Consider the following 17740-nt stretch of genomic DNA (forward strand, 5'->3'; position numbering starts at 1 on the left):
CCTGACTTATTGGAGCCTATGTGACATTGATGCAATCAGGAGGAGTTAAGTGTCAAGCCACAAAGGTCTGCCTGAGGCTAAAGCTCCCTGATTAATGTGTTGAAATTTCTTCATGATGTCCCCATTGAAAATAATTAGGAGTGAGTCATCTCTAGCTCAGCTGCCGATGTTCCCTCCGAGTCTCATCTTCTCATGAATAACAATCATTTTTCAGCTGCTTTGGAAACAAGAAGGCTGCCGAGGCATCCCAAGAAAAGGTACTAATTAATTCCTCGCCGTTAATTAATTCACAGTTTTTGTTTGGATTTGTGCTGTAAATGTATTATTATAGCATTTATTTGTTAAATTATGGTGATAAAAATATATGAATGTAGCATAATATTGCTACCCATTCAGGTTGTTGGTGAAATTGGCCCTGCAAGTTGTGGAATTAGAATCTCAATAAAATGAGAAATGTAGTGAATACAAATGTATCTAACACACTGCTATTTTAGTGTCATTTGGATACTTAGTGTATTTCTTATGATGTTTGTTTAGGTTAGTTATATACTTTCTATTTTCTTTTTTTAATGTTTTATTTACACATTGTAAAACACGTTACAAAAATATACAAAAAGGAAAACATAAAGATGTAACAATAAGCAAATACACAGAAGAGTATTTTGAGCAAAATTTAAAAAGTAAAAAATAAATAATAAAATTAAATTTAGATAAAAATTTAAATAAAATAAAGTAAATTAAAAAAATTAAATAAAAAAAAATTGACATGTTTTTGAAGGGATTCCAACAGTTTAATGAAAATAGTGCTAGGAGAATGCCTTAATTCAACAAGTATGAGAAGGGGGGTAAGGACTCTTCCAGTTTTAACTGCCTAGCCAGAACGGTTAAGAAGGCAACAAAGTCTACAAAATAAGAGGGTAAAGTGTGGCTGGGTGGAAGAACCCCAAATAAACCAATAATTGCACAAGGTGGAATATCATCAGTGGTAATAGCAGACAACAAGAGGAAAATTTGCCTCCAAAAAGAAAGCAGGGAAGGACAGTCAACAGACGGGTTGATGCTTTTAGACAATGAACTCTATGCCTTCCTGTTTTCATTTTATTTTATTTAAAGTTCAAGATTATTTAAAGGTGATATAGAATTTGTTTTAGTTGATTCAAATACATGTGTGTAGTTTTTAGTAGTTATTATTTTATAGTTTTCAGCTCTGTTATAGTTAGTTTTAGGCTAACCTAAATAAGAAATATTTCATTGCCAATTACGTGAAAAATAAGTTTATTTTTATTTTATTAAGTTTTTTTCTTAAATAGAAAAAAATATTTTTGCTTTATTTACCAGTACTGAGTTGTAGCTGGAAGGGCATCCATTGTGTAAAACATATGCTGGATAAGTTGCCAGTTCATTCCGCTGTATCAACCCCTGATGAATAATCTGACTAAGCCGAAGGAAAAAATGAATAAATTAATATTTGTTTTAAGGTTTTATTTTTGATTAACTAAAATAAAAATGAACAGAAAACTTCTGCAGGATTTCAAATTAACCCAACAAAGATTTTGAGATTTTCTGATCTATAATGTTTCTATAATTAATTTATTAACTGACATAAAATAATGCAGGATTATGTTTTATTAAACATTTTCTGAATAAAAAAAACAAATATACATACTACAAAAAAGGTTAAATAATAGTTTATACAAAGGGTTTCAGATTTAAGACTTTGAGACTCTTTTAAGACCATTATAAATGACATTTTAGACTTATACAGGGCTAAACACAAATGATTATTATTTCTAATGGCTTGGTTGGCCCAATTGAATTTCAATCAAATGTAAGACTTTAAGACCCTGATGCATTTGAGTTATCGACTAAATTAAAGTACCAAATCTGGGAAAATGAGCTCTCACTTTTACAAATATTAATTATCTTGTTATACAGGTTTATAATAGTTTCAAACTATTAAATAAAATCTATTTAAACAGCAGAATTAAAATAATCACCATGTATCACCATTTTTCCAAACAGACAATTGCTACAGACAATTGTTAATTCACAGCTATTTTTAACCCAGTGTTAGTTCATTCTATTTACAGTAGTTTCATAAATTAAAATCTGAATGACAACCCTAAGTCTTGCCTTACATCAATTTCTTTTCAAATTCAGGAACTCAGATACAATTTAGAAATTCTTCTCACACTGTAAAAATAAGTGAGCAAACCAGCTGGTTTTAAAATGATAAAATGTAAAGTTAATAAACCTGTTGCCTTAAAATTTATAAGAAAAAGAACCATGTGAATAATCATAAAAATTAAGGTAAATCAGCTTAATGGTTCCAAGATAAATGGGTATTAGGGCAGCACAATATATATTTTTAGCATAGATATCGCAATAAACTGAAAGCGCATTTGAGTTTAACCATAATAAAGTGAAAGTCTTGTGTTTTTAAGGCCTACGTAAACATTTTTTAAAGCGAGTTTAAAGCATTTGGGCACAAGAAATAAATACGTTTGTAGTAGGGGAGCACAATATATCGTTTCACCATCGCTTTCGCAATGTTTGAATCTGCAGTAGTCACAACGCAGGATTTGCAATGTTGAATCGAGATTATAGTTGACCAGAAGCCACAGTTGAAAACACTCATGATTTGTGAAGTATTGCAAGGTTTAATTGTAAAGGTACTGAAATGTTTGAACATTTTAAGCCAATTAAATCCTTCAGGCACAAGAAATTATACTATTTGTAACTATAAAAACGATGAATTGTAATTTTGTTTGTTGACATTTAATTCAATTTGTGTACCTGAATATTGCTAGACTCCCAGAAAACTGTTTATTTTACTTGTATTTTTGCTGTATTTATCAATACTTGTGGTGCACTCCTCTACAAAATCATCAAAGTCTGTCTAAAATTATTAGATTTTTTTTTTTCCAAATAGAGTTTCCAGTCATTTGGTGAAATTGTACTCAATATTACAACATGTAACGCAGGAAAAATCATTGCAATGTTAGTTTTTTCCAATATTGTGCAGCCCTAAGGAGTATACTCAATTTGAAAGAAAAGTCAACTAGTCTCTTCTATGGCAACAGGTCTACTCACTTTTTTTAATCGTACTAAATAATCACTTTTTAAGGTGCAGTTCAGTTTAGAATGGCACTCATGCGAAGTTAATATAATATCATTTTTACCTGTGCATCCATGAGCAGGTGTCTCATTAGAGCCATGGATTGGTTCAAAGTGTCCCTCTCGGTGGGCAGAAAGGTGTCCTCTTCATGACTCATAGCGTTGGGTCTGTTCACCATGAAGTGTGCGATTTGGTCGTTCAGGCTGTTCAGAGATTGCACAGCTGGAAAGAACAAATAAAAGATGGATCAGAATCACTGTTAGCATCCCCTATACATGTTAGATATTTTATTACGGTCAGGTTTACATTATAGTGCAGCAACCTGAGACACATAAAGCATGGTTATTATAACGTCACTTATGGAATAATTGCCCTGTCATTTATATCAGATAGCATGAGGCCATGAGACTCTCTGAGCCGTTATTGCTTTTCTTGAATTGCTCTGGGCAAAAAAAAAAAAAAAAGCCCATAAAAATAAAGCCAGATCTGGCACTCCATTTGGACCAAGTGTCAAACATAGGATAGCAATCAAAGACCTTTTTCACACATACTGTGTCTGCAGACTCGCTTTGGATTTTCACACTGACAGTGTTTCTGCAGCTTTTAAGGAAAAAACAAACTATTTCCAATAATAATAGCCATAAATTGTAAAAACAGCTGTGAGTAGCAATAAATACAAACATAAACCTAATCATTAAATCTAGACATTTAATTTATATGAGAAGCAGGACCACATTCACATTACCATTAAGAAGTGTGAATTGTGAAAAAAAAAAAAAGAATAATAATTATAAGGATGCATTTAACTGTTTAAAACTGACAGTAAAAACATTTATGACGTTAAAAAAAACTTTTGAACTTCATCAAAGAAATCTGTAAAGCCAACTGTAGCAAAATATTAAATAGCGCATTACAGTTTGAATAAGACATAATCAGAAAATGTTTCTTAAGCACCAAATCAGAATTGAAACAGCCACAAAACCAAAAAGATAAACCTGTTGTTTAAGAGGCCATCTAAAGTGCAAGAGGTTTCACTTTCCCCAGAGAATCATGTCGCTTGCCGCACATCTATATTTGAAATAACAAACTTCTTGAGTTGATGATAATAAGTGCTTCTGACATTCGATCCTTCCGGAAACGGACAAACGCGAGAGTAAAGTGCGAAAAACAAAGAAGAAGCCCAAAAAAACAGAAGCAAATGTTTTTTTCAGCAAACTAAAACATGAAGAAACTGCCATGTTTAACTATTACCATCACCTTTTAGACTATTATGAACTTTCTAACAGAGGTTACATGTGCTGGTGAAGATTAAATATGCAGATCAGAGGTATGCACTGACTTTGGGCTATATTACGTGTTGTTTTTGATCCCAAATAAGAATTAAATGTATGCTGTGTGTAGTTTTTCTGTAATTGGTAACATATCAGAGATGTATGTGCTCATATATATTGCATTTATTTATTTATTTATTTTATATAATTGCAGACGTCACATTAGGCTTTATCATTGATCTGCAGTTATAATCCAATCATGTTCATAGAAAAGTTAGTAATGAACATTTATACACAAGTATTTATGTGTGTAAAGCATCTGTTTTGTCGACTGAAACTTTCTGTCGTACACCATGCCTACCATTGGTACCCTTTTGGCAGTGGAAACGCAAGCCTGATAAACGCGATGACCCATACTGTACCAACTAGTGGAAACGGGCAAAGTAGCACAACTAGTCACTTTTACAATATTAACAATAGAAAATCAATATTGTAATGCATTACTTGCAAAGGAACTTTCCCCAACACTGCTTTCAATGTATTTTCAGCTTGTTCACAACGCAAACAAAGTCAAAACTTCACAATGTTGTAATTCCAATACTGTACTTCATCACAGCGAGCAGCATGTTTGCCTTCATTGGCGTAGGTGTACCTGTGTGCGTGGTCTCAGCTGGTATGTGTCTGGCTTGGTTAGCTCATCAAGCTCTGCTGTAAACCTCCAGATGATAGGGCTCATTGGCATGCAGTCTGCCCTTCTCTAATCCTTCTCCCATGGGCTCGCAGCTCCCCGCGCAAGCTTCCATTTACCATTAATCCCTCTCACTTAGCGAAGGCTGCCAGAATTATTGTAAGTCCATTACCACTGTAGAAATCTCACATCCATGCCCATTTGAATGCATTTATTCATAGTCTCCGGCAATCACGCCTGACCCTTGTTTGCCTCTATCAATCAGTGCATCAGCACTTGCAACAAATTAAAAGAGACACATCAGTCTTTCCCCCCAACAACAACCTCACATTGAAGAGCATTCAGTGTGGCATTGACCTTAGCTGGCCAGGAAAATAATGCTGACATATATGTACAATAATTACAGTTTTTGGTCCACTCATGAGCTCTGATGGCTTAATAGCCAATGCTACGGGGTCGTGCAGAAAGAGTGATAATTATACAGACAGAAAGAGAGAAATGTATTTACTCACACTCACGATGTGCTATTAAGATGCCTATTTTGGTTGACTGGATAGATGAGGAAAGTAGATGAGGAAGACGCATTGCTGTTTGCCCCAGATGTTTTAATGTCACTTTTGTTCACTTTAAACCATTTTTTGGACAAATAAAATGTTTCATTTCTGCATTTAGTTCACATTGTATGTCACATACCCTTCACTGTACCCTGAATAGCACCTCTCAAAAAATGTAACCATACATCAATGTTCAACGATGTTGAACAAATAATCTGTGATTGGTCAGCTTGAAAGTGGTGACAATAGCCATGAGACACAAGAAATATACAAGCAGGTCATTTATTTTTATTCCTTTGGTTGCAGATACTGAGAGACATTCATCCACCATCGTCACCACCTCTACAAGGTTGGGGGGTCCAGGGGGGTAGGCTCAGCTCCTGCCTTTGTACTCAGCAGTCATAGCTGATTCTACAAGCTTCCGATTCAAGCTACCGGGGCCTAGAAATCCAATGTTTTGTTAAAAAAACTTTATCAAATAGTACTCATCAAATAATTGTAATTCAATATTAGATTTATTTCCATGGTCTTTTTGGTAAAAGTATTATTGCAAAGCAACACAGACAGAATGCAGAAGTGTAAATGCCCACAACATTGTCAGCCACATGCAAGTGTGGTAATCCCTTGATGTACAAGTAGAAATTAGGTTTCATATAATGTAAGACAACTATGACACATTAGAACGACTTCAAGAGTAGATCTGTTTTTCTTAAAATTGTTATTAGAATCAGGACTGGAAAGTGGATATTGAGGTTTTGACCTTCAAGCCACTTTGTTTACAGTATATGTACTTACAGTGTACTTAAAAAAAAAGGCTTTACTGGGTTAAATAAGGTCACAACAAAGGATAAGGTTGTGTTCAAGTGTAGGGTTGGGGATACAACTCTACACCAGCATGAAAAATTTCTGTGTTGCTTATGACATAACTAACACTCATAGCTAAATACTGCCAGTTTGCCTGCCTTGCGAAGATTTCTTTCCATTATTTCCTATTGTATGAACTGTGTGATTTTGAGTTGCTGTCCATAGAGGATGAAAGAGCTCACAGATTTCATCAAAAATATCTTAATTTGAGTTATGAAGAAGAAAGAAGGTCACAGAGTTTGAAACAACATGCGGCTGAGTAATTAAGAACAGATTTTTATTTTTTATTTTGGGCGAATTAAACCTTTATAAAATAAAAACACACTGATTCAAACAACCCAGGCTCATTCTGAATACGTACCACCATATACATTTCTGGAGATCGCCAAATACATCCCAGGATTTAAGTTTTTTGCAGTTTTTGTTTTTGCAAATACACCAGAGGATTATGCTTTCTGAGAGGATTATGCTTTTCTGTCGCGTGCAATTTGTGCCTGCTGTTAAAGCGTAAATCCACCAGAGGCCACTGTTGACTGACTGACCAATTGAATGACCCACCCACCTCCTTCCCTAAACCCAACCAATAGTGTTTTCAAAAGCACAGATTGGCCAGCCAACCCACTTCCCCAAACATAAAAAAGCAATCCAGAAAAAGAAAAGCCTGATTTTTACCATGTTTTCAGAATTTACCACATTCTCACCCTGTTATTTACTTGTTTATTTTATTTTTTTTGGCTTCTGTTTTTGTCTTACCCCCTTTGTGGAACAACTACACAGCAAAATATGGGGACCCAAAACAACTCTATGGGTGTTAATTTCAACCCTTTGAAAGTGTCTCATGGGGTCCACTCAGAACAGAGTTAAATCAACACTTTCAAAAGGGTTGGCACATTGACACTGAAGTAAGGGTTAATTTTAACTCTGGGCAGAGTTAAAATATGTAACTATATTTAACACCCCCTGGTGTAATATATTGTTATTTTATTCAACTCTCTTGAGTGTAAATATGGTAAAAAGGTCAAATAGACTGTAAATTACAAAATAAAAAACATTTTATTTGAAAACATTCACCACTTCAACAATTCATTCAGTTTTTAAAATGCAACAATGTCAAATATGCTTTAAATGTTTTATTAGTACAGACAGTATCAACAAAATATGTATGACCAGTGCTCAAAAAGGCTGTTTCAGTCCTTTGGTCCAAACTTGATGTTTCATCAGAGCAATTTGAAAGTTCAATATAGCGTCACTCATAGTTTTCTTCTGAACCCATAGTTTTCTTCTGAAATTACATTTTAAACAACTTGGCGTGCAAATCTTTCACTTCTGGTGTTTCCTTGGTCCTCCATATTGAACACAGCAGTTTAAATGAAGGTATAAATACTGTAAACTTGTGTGAAAACAAACTGGAGCTAGGAAATCTCAACAAGCATGTCCTGTGAATGAAGTGCTTCCCAGCCACAGGATGACCTTTTTATCCATGACGATGTAGCAGCTGCTGATCGCTCGTCTGGTGGTTCCTGATGCACGGATATAGGGTGATGCTCATCTAAGAACTCTTTAAGACTCCAGCATGACTAAGAAAAATGTTTGAAAACAAATTGCAATCAAATTCTATGATATATTTAAAAGAACATTTAAAGTAAATGAAACATTCAAGAAATCTAAACTCATCTTTTGAAAATCTTCATGATGATCCACAACTTGACTCTCCCAGCTGGTTGAGGTGACAGGATATGGAAAAGTAGAAAAAACACATACATCACTGTTGGATCTCCAAAAACAATTAGGTTAACCACTATGACTAGAACTGGAAAAACAGGCAGCTGTCTGTCCAGAATCCTGAATTTAACACAACACTCGGAGCAAAATTTAGAGGAGCTTAAAATCTTTTATATCTTTTATATTTATATATATTTAGTGGTGCTGACTTCCCCAAAATATTGGCCACAGTGTACAAAATATTCATAAATTTACAGTTTTCTGTAAGTGTGTGTGTGTGTGTGTGTGCGTGTGTGTGTGTGTGCGTGTGTGTGTGTGTGCGTGCGTGTTTCTTTACCAGATTCAACTTGTTAGGCCCTTTCAGGTCCAGTATTGACGCCACCTTTCCTGGAGTCTAGCAGATGTTTCAGGTCCAAATATAATCTAAAATATTAGGATAAGCAGAAGAGGAAAAGTGCAAAATAGAGCAAAACATTATTTAAGTAACAGTTCACCCACAATACAAAACTTATCACCTTCATGTCATTTGTTATTCTCTAATGCTCTAATACCCTCTCAGCTTATTGTGAAACAAATACAGAACTTTATCAAACATACCTTCATTATTATCACCACATATGACCAAGAAGGTGTGCTTGGTCATTTCACCAACTCTGGAAATACACCATCCGTCTCTAATCAGCCACCGTCACAGGGTCTTGTGTTATTGTATAGAGAACTGTGGCTGTTAAAAAACAACAACACATTAGTATCAAACACATATGCATAACCTTCAGATAAAAAAGAGAGATAAACATCACAAAGTATGCCTCACACTTTTTCAGATATCTTTTGATTCAGATGTTGATTATTGATAATAAATAAACTTGCATCATCATTAGGCTGCTCAAATATGAATCAGTTGATTAATTTTACAGACAGGTGGCTGTTTACAACGCACTAAATTGTCTTTAATAAAACGGAAATGTTGTGTACAGTACATGCTAAGTTTAGCCTATAGTTTTAAGCACAATATCATGTGGGAGAAAAAGCTTGAATAAGATGTTCCTGACTACAGAGATAGCCTAACTTACTAACGTCAGACATCCCGAGTTGGGAAAAGTCATTTTCGGGGGATACAGAGTTGATTTGCGGGAGGTAGCGGGAGAGATGAGTACCTGAAGAGCAATGAGATGAGTTGCGCGCGACGTAACTTACCTAAAGAGCGGTGGGGGTGACTTGCGCGCGACGTACCTGAAGAGCTGGGAGGGATGCGGTGGAGAGGGGTGTGCAAAGTGTTTAATGACCGGGCGGGAGACGCGCGATTTCCAGGAGATTATCATTCATTTGCGGGCATCTACTTGGGCATCTGAGAGTCTCTGTGCATTTGCGGGATAACGTTAACGTTAGTCCCGCAACTTCCGGGAGACTTCTGTAACGTCAAATGTCTGATAAAGTGCAAACGCGGTCATTTAAAGACATTAATGTTTACATTCCGACTTTAATGGTTGTCAACACTTAATATAATTCAAGCGTAACTGTTACGTTATCACACGAGTCTATGGACTAACGGTAACGTTATATGGACGGCCACGAATGAACCAGTTTAAAAGGGCCGCGGTGTTTAAAATAACCAAATTAACGTACACGAATAACAAACAATCATATGTTTCAGTCAGGAAGCCTTTTACAAGTAAGCATGTTCATTTACTCACCAGATATGTTATAGAAACTCTCCAGAGCTCATGGAAACCGTCCTGTGTTGCCGTTAGCATACGGGCAGAGTAGGCTAGGCGCTCCGGGGATTCCCACGCTAGTTTGCTTCGAATTAAAGGAGAAGTGTCGATTTTATTTTACAGATGGGTAACAACGCACAAAATGGCATTAAGCGTGACAGAAATGTGTTGAACATGTACATTTGATGTTTTTATGCACTATGTATGCGTGAGCATAAATAAAAACATTCTTGAAAAGAAGTCAATAGTAATGCAGTTAAGCTAGATACACAAACGACCATGAATGAACCGCAGAAGTTTAAAATTGTCACTCCATTCTAAAGATATTAACTTAACAATATGTTTAAAACTGTATTTCCTTAAAGAAAGTCAGTAAAATACCAACATTTAGGTAGTTTGACTCACCAGTTGCTGTTCTAAACCTCAGATGGAAAATGGCGTCTGGAAAATTCTTCAGTGACTGGGGTTGCATGAATTCCCGGATGTTGGAAATAACACCACCAAGTGTTGAAAAGATAACTCCTTGATTTCGCACTGAATAAAATCAATTTTAACTCTTATTATATTCATTTATCAAAATCTAACTCTTTAACGTCAACACTTTACTCTGAAATGCTTCAACACCGAGAATTTAACTCTGATGAATTTGCTGTGTATTCACCGGACACGAACCCCGTTGTCGTGGTCAACTCCTTTCTGCGCCTCAAGTCCACTGACGTACATGCCGAGCTACTGGACAACCTGGTAACGGTGGAACAAGCCGTCCATACAGAGGTAAGCAGTCAGCTGGTAAGAGCAAAAGGGAACAGTATCATACCGTCCATTTTAAAGACGAAATGCAGTCATATGTTCTTCTGGCTACATTAATTTCATTCATTTTCTTTTCGGCTTAGTCCCTTTATTAATTCGGGTTCGCCACAGCGGAATGAACTACCAACTTATCCAGCATGTTGTTACACAGCGGATGCCCTTCTAGCCACAACCCATATCTGGGAAACACCCATACACACTTATTCACACTCATACCCTACGGACAATATAGCCTAACCAATTTACCTGTATAACATGTCTTTGGACTGTGGGGGAAACCAGAGCACCCGGAGGAAGCCCACGCAAACGCAGGGAGAACATGCAAACTCCATACAGAAACGCCAAATGACCCAGCCAAGGCTCGAACCAGCGACTTTCTTGCTGTGAGGTGAGAGCACTTCCAACTGCGCCACTGCCTCGCTTCTTCTGGCTACATTATTCGCAATATCCAGCAATGTAGGGCTACATTTTCAGAATGAGCCTACGTTGGATTCAAACCTGACATTTGCAGCATCCTCATTACAGTATAGCCAGTTTATACAATGATCATTGAGTACATATAATAGTATTAAAGTGCAAAACAAAACTGTAAAATAAAGTGCTACCAAGCTAATTATTTACAATTTTATATCAGCATATCATTGGTACTTAAAAAGTGATGCAGGCTGAATCAACACAAGAGTAAGTACACAATACTAACAGATACTTCATTTGTTTTTAGGTGAACCGTCTCTTTAAGGGTTTAGCTGTTGAATCTTGCAGCTGTCAGTCAACAAGGGAGCCTGTTAGTTAGCACTCAATGCATCAAAAGCAGCCCAGTCTGCTACGCTTCACTGTTTAAAATCTCAAGAAAATAGCCAACTCCACTTACTCCATCTGTACTGCAGTATATACATCCCTATTAACAATTAAATCCCTCAGCCAGAGGGGAAAGAAGTCAATCTCTGTTTAAGGATAGGAACTTTTGGGTTGCTAACTCAAATATTTATACACTATGCAGCAACCATAGACAAGTGAGAGAATATGGGGTCCATTCACTAGATGAATAAAATAAGGACCAATTTGATCACATAATGCACAGTTAATGAAAACTTAATTAAGTTTGGGAGGATGTGACTCAGCAGATCCAAAGGTCCTTACCAGCAAAAACAGAAGCACAAGGGCATGAAAGAGCTTTTACTATCTTCCTTTCACACTGAGGTGTGGATTTAAAATGTGGTGCAGTCAGCTACAGCATTGCAGGGGTCATTTAAGATTTGAGAAAGATACCTTCAACCGGAGACAGCAAATAAATGCTACTGTCTGCTTTCAGAGAGTTTTCCAACTAGTATTACTTCCATTTTCCATGGGTGGATTGTTTTTTTTGTGTGATCGGAGTTGCTCAAATCGCATTTCAGGAAATACCACAATATCTCTGCTATTGCTGACTGTGGCATAACACAATGCTGGAACGGAATCACATTGTTTCCTTATTATCCTCAGCCACTCTGGAGATAAAAGTCAGGAATCTTGTTTTCATAAACATTGAGTCCATTCACTAAAATTGGGTGAAGTTGCTTAGAAACGCCACTGTTGAATTGTAGGTTGCAATATACTACAAATATAATTCCTAACCTTTTTTTCCATTCTATGGAATCCTCGATTCTGGTCAATTCAAAGGCTATAATATGCTTGTATGGCTGCTGAACTGTATACATATATATTCCGATGTCTGTTTCCTATTTCAGTGCATGATAAAATGCTTTATCTTACAACCTATATTGATACTCTCACTGCTCTTGTTTTCAACTAGAATATATGCCTAAAGCAAGATAAATCTGCTTGTAGAGCAGAGAGTAAGATCCATTTACAGACGATGCATATTGAAAACTAATATATTTTGTCTTACTGCACAAGCAGACTTTTTAAAATTTGTTATCTGAATAATGGTGTTAACATTGAGTAGTGTTACATCTCAAATGTTTTTTTTAAGTTCGTGTACCTATTTATTCATTGGTCTAAGTAAATATAGATACACACATATATATATATATATATATATATATATATATATATATATATATATATATATATATATATATATATATATATATATATATATATATATATATATATCACAAGTTTCACAAAAAACTTACACAACTAAGAACCACTATTTGTTTGTTTGTTTTCATAGACATTTATGACCATTTTTTCTTTGACAAATTTAATCAAATATAGAACTACATAAAGAATTAAACCAGTCTTAATTATTCTGCATATGAACAGAATACTGTACATTATCTTTAACTAGCTAATCTGTAATTAATGTAATGTTTTAGGAAGATTCAGTCCTACATACTTAACAAATAATTTTTCAATAAGTTGTTTGAATAATTCAAAGTCTTTATAATAAAAAAGAAAATGTATTAAAATTAATCAAATCTTTAATCAATCGACAAACATTAATCGATGAATAAATTGAAGAGTTCAGATGCAAAAGCCTCTATGTGCCATCTGAAATTTTCTTCTAATATTAGCATTTATCTCAGGCTTTAATATCTTGATCCAGTAACTTCACTTTTATGGCAAATATCAGGTTATTTTCATCACTCTTCACATGAAATAACTGAACATAAATGTAAGGGGCTAAGAAAAATGGTCCTTGTAGAAGAAAAGTCCAGATGGCAATTAAAGGTTTTTGCATCTGAACTCTTTAATTAAAAATAATGATCAATCAAAACAACTGTTCGATAAATTATTTAATGACTCTGACTTCTTTCTTAATTTAACTAATGTTTTTGAACGAACACCTAAAAGTGCAATAAACTTGCAAAAAGTTAGGGTTTGTGAGATTAAATGGAAAATATTATTAATGGTGCTATTATTTACAAACTGAAAGTCCATCCAGAACACCTATTCAAAGATCACGAAACTTAAATCATGCTAAAGTAGGGCTGGGGGATACAGAAAAAAAATAAAATAAAAATAAATATCAAAATAATGTTCCATATCATTCAGTATCAATAATTAATAAATATTTTTCTGCAATCCTTTTAGGAATATTAGGATTTTTTTTTTTTTATCTAACCACTTTATTTTAATTAACTAACATTACCAAGGCAAATTGTTTTAATAGTCAAAAACAAAAAAAATAAACTAATCAAAAATATCTCGTCTCTTATGTTTTCCAATACAATAAACATAAGTGTTTAAGAGACTCTTAAACTTGATAAAAAAAATGATACAAAGTGTGTACAATGGTAAAGTGCACACGCTGAACATTCAAACCAAACTTTAAGGTAGATCAACATCTGCAAGATGTCAATAATGATACAGTAAACCTCAAACTCTGTAAACAAAACAATTTTTATTTACAAACTCCTGACTGCTGCTTGTCACGTCTCTCATTTTAAGATGTGTTATTCTGACCTGAGGTGACGATAACAAAACCCAATCAGAGTTTGTTTACATATTGCGTCTAAAAGCACATAAAAATGCATGGCGCAGGGTTGAGAACAACTACAGTAGGCGTGCCTGGAAAATGTGAGCATGTCACGTGCACACCATGTGCATGTCTCTCACTATTTGCGCACGCAAGCTGTGCACCTAGATTGGAAATATCGCTAAGCTTATTGACATTTCTCAAAAGGCGCGCACTCACCAAACACATTTTAATAAAACTATAGCGCTTTATACCGAACTTTTTTAGCGTTATTGACAATGGCCATTATTGACAAATAACAATACCATTTTATTGACTCAGCGCTATGTTATAGATTTATAAATATATAAAGTTTCCCGGAAGGGAAAAAAGGTTTTTAGCAGTGACACCATTGAAGAACCATTTTTGGTTCCCCAAAGAACCTTCTAGAAAGATAGTTCCAAACAGAACTACAGTACGTTTAGAAAGAATCTTTTGTAAAATGGAAATGTTCCATAGATGTTGAAGGTTCTTCATGGAACCAACTATGTCGCTTAAGAGCCATTGTTTTTAAGAATTTACCCATTGTTGAAATCAAGATGATTTTTTTTTACATTTATTATTTTATACTTCAGCATGGAAAAAAGTTACAATTACAAAATCAATTATTAGAAATCAATCAGCTAATATCATAATAAATGATAAATGTCAGAGAAGCACATTATCAGTATAAAAGAAAAGAAATATAGCTCACAAACAGCTGCAGTTTCAGTGTGGTAAAAGCCCACAAAAACAAATCCTTGACAGAGAGGGATGTTGTGGAAGGTCATAGCCTGTGTGGGCTCCTCTATTGACCAATAAGGTCATTCTCAGAAAACAGAGAGATTGTGAAACAGGCCTGCCATAAAATGCAGTAGCAGTCGTGCTGAGCCCGTATGTGGAGCAGATTTATGATCAGACCTCGTCTCCTGGTGCTGCAGCACATCTCGGAATCAAAGCCAAAGCTAAATAAAATGTTTATGGTGCCAACTGACGAATGGAGTCTAATTTCACATTCAGCAGTTTACGAGGTGTCGGAAAAGAGGATGCCTTAAGATGTGACAGAGGATAATGAAACCACGACATTGAAAGTGACACGGCTTCACATACTGAAACGCAGTGCAATACACTGTTTCAATTTTCCAGCAGTACTGTCTGTCATTGGAGTTGGTGGTTCAATGCGACAACTAAGAGGCTTTTTCCAAGAACAAATCGATAAAGACTGAGTCTCAGTATCATTGTAATGACATAGAGATATCTGCCTTAACAGCAACAGCTAAAGAACTGACTTAATGTTTCACACTGTTCATTTATAGACACTTTGCAATCAGACTGGTGTCAGGTTGTGAAAGGTTCACTGAAGGGAGGATCTCTTTAAAATCTCTTTAGTATGTCAGTGGTCTTCTCCTTAAAGGAATGTGATCAACTGGCAAGTCAACAGATTATTAAGTCTGCCTCTTTTTTAAAGTTGAGAAAGACTTATTTTGAAGTACATCAGAGCTCAAACATGTTTCCAACTGTGCTTATATTTTGTCAACAAGATGAGATGAACTCACTTTAAATGGAAACATTTAAAGTCAAACATTTTATAAAGCTTTATCAAGGTTATAAAGGTAATTATTTAGCAAATAATTATCAGTTTCTTGACTTGCACAGAATTATTCTTTCAGTTCATAAAACCTAAATGTATTGTCAGGAGCAATCAGTATTCATTTAGTTTTGTCTATATGTTTTTGTTGTTGTTGTTGACTCTTCAAGCCAATCTACAAGCCTGGCAGGAACACTTATAGCTTACCATAGATCAGTGGTGCTTAACCCTGTTCCTGGAGATCGACCTTCCTGCAAAGTTCAGCTCCAACCCTGATAAAACACACCTGAACCAATTAATTAGGACCTAAACAGCACTTGATAATTACAGGCAGGTGTATTTAATATGGGTTGCACCTGAAATATGCAGGGAGGTCGATCTCCAGGAACAGGGTTGGTCACACCTGCCATGGATCATTGAATTGGATTAGCCCATTAGCATCTCGCTCCAAATATTTAAGAAAAGAACATGAACAGTTGCTATTTTCTAGGCTGTAATAATAAGCAATAATATTAAGTAATGCATGAAAACCATAAACATGGAGACATTTGTGAGATGATGCATAATATCATTTTGCCTGCTGCAGCTGGCATAACAGCAACTTTTGTTGGTGCCAAAAGCCTAGGGGTTAGTGTGTCAACACATTGCAATCACATGGCTCACAGTGACCCAAGTTCAAGGTCCTATACGTATATCATTTTGAGGGATGTAAACAAAAATAATGGTCCCAACGCATTTCCTGTTTTACATTTTTCATTTCTACAGCTTCTCAGAATCAAAAAAGACCCACATATTGATAAATAATGTTATGATAGCTGTTTCAACATTAATTTATGATTGAATTGCTTCATGTTACAGTTAGAAGCAGTTTGATAACACTCAAGAAATGTTCATTAACCACTGACAAGACCATATTGAAATGGTCTATACAGTACCTAAACTTTCCCTCTCACTGCTCCTCTTTCTGTCTATACTATCTACTGTCCTAACAATTAAAGGTGAAATGCCTAAAAAATAAATTAAAGAACAAAAATAGAAACTTTTCATTTTCCATCTGTCTTAGTTACGTGAAGTACAAAAGAAGAGTCAAGATTTAAATGGGACAAGTATCTAAATTCTTTTTTGAATTTCTTAAATGAGGTGTTAAGGGTCCAATGCGATTTAATGGTTTATGCTAAGCTAAGCTAAAAGTGCTTCTGCCAGACCAGGATATTGGCTGAATGGAATAAAAAATAATGAAACTCAATTGTTTAATTCTAGGTGTTGTAAAATGTAAAATGAGCTTATTTTCCAAAACAAAAAGTAGAGTTTCCTTTAAGAGAGTTGATGACGTAAAGTTTATTTATAAACTAATTTCGAGAGGATCAAGTGCTTATAATTGACCACGGCTGGTCCCGTATTAGCTGATGCAAGATTCACCAATCAGATGATTCCTATCCCACTATACTGTAAATAACCAGAGCATCTTACCTTAGCCATCTTCGTCTTAAAGAATCCCCCCTTTCACACCTTCTCCTTCCTTTTTCCTTGATAAGGTGGCACAGCAACCCAGTGGTTAGTACTGTTGCCTCACAGCAAGAATGTCACTGGTTCAAGTATTTACCTGGCCAGTTGACATTTTTTTGTGGAGTTTACATATTCTCCCTGTGGATTTCTCAAGGGCTCTCCGGTTTCCTCCCACAGGCCAAAGACATGCTACAAAGGTAATTGACCAAACCAAATTCGGATGAGCGCTAAATCAGCAGTGTATCTCTCCACAGCAACTCCTAATCTATAACAAGTTGAATAGTTCTTCAGACATACCTGAGCTCAAACTCCCCTTACTCCTTGCAAATGGAAGGGAGTCCCGGGCTTAAGAATCTTATGAGCCCAGGGCTCTCTCCCAGGACAGCATGCCAAACAAGTTTTATAATCAATCATCAGCTAAGTGTGAAGTCTTGAATTGCATATATTGAATGACCAATGACA

General features: G+C 35.4%; 1 protein-coding gene and 1 long non-coding RNA gene across 9 annotated transcripts in view; both read right to left on the minus strand.

The window, feature by feature from the left end:
- The window catches only part of kaznb (kazrin, periplakin interacting protein b), a 325903-nt gene that overhangs the window by 249314 nt on the left and 58849 nt on the right, over positions 1 to 17740 (minus strand). For all 7 annotated transcript variants that reach the window (XR_012386897.1, XR_012386896.1, XR_011017122.2 and 4 more), the window contains exon 3: positions 3183 to 3340. Coding sequence is in view for 4 of the 7 variants with exons in the window: in XM_017358249.3 (XP_017213738.1) it covers positions 3183 to 3340 (158 nt within the window). In the remaining 3 variants the exon portion in view is untranslated. The remainder of the gene's footprint in view (positions 1 to 3182; positions 3341 to 17740) is intronic.
- Positions 7530 to 10394, minus strand: LOC137496699 (uncharacterized). Of its 2 annotated transcripts, XR_012387434.1 has the most exons (5): positions 10338 to 10394; positions 9912 to 10017; positions 8815 to 8941; positions 8555 to 8640; positions 7530 to 8212 (listed from the first exon to the last, which is right to left on the minus strand). It is a non-coding gene; the product is annotated as an uncharacterized lncRNA (long non-coding RNA). The 2 variants fall into 2 exon arrangements; XR_011017247.2 differs by lacking the exons at positions 9912 to 10017; positions 10338 to 10394 and having other exon boundaries at positions 8815 to 9619.

Source organism: Danio rerio, chromosome 11, assembly GCF_049306965.1.
Source record: "Danio rerio strain Tuebingen ecotype United States chromosome 11, GRCz12tu, whole genome shotgun sequence".
Classification (NCBI taxonomy): Eukaryota; Metazoa; Chordata; class Actinopteri; order Cypriniformes; family Danionidae; genus Danio; species Danio rerio.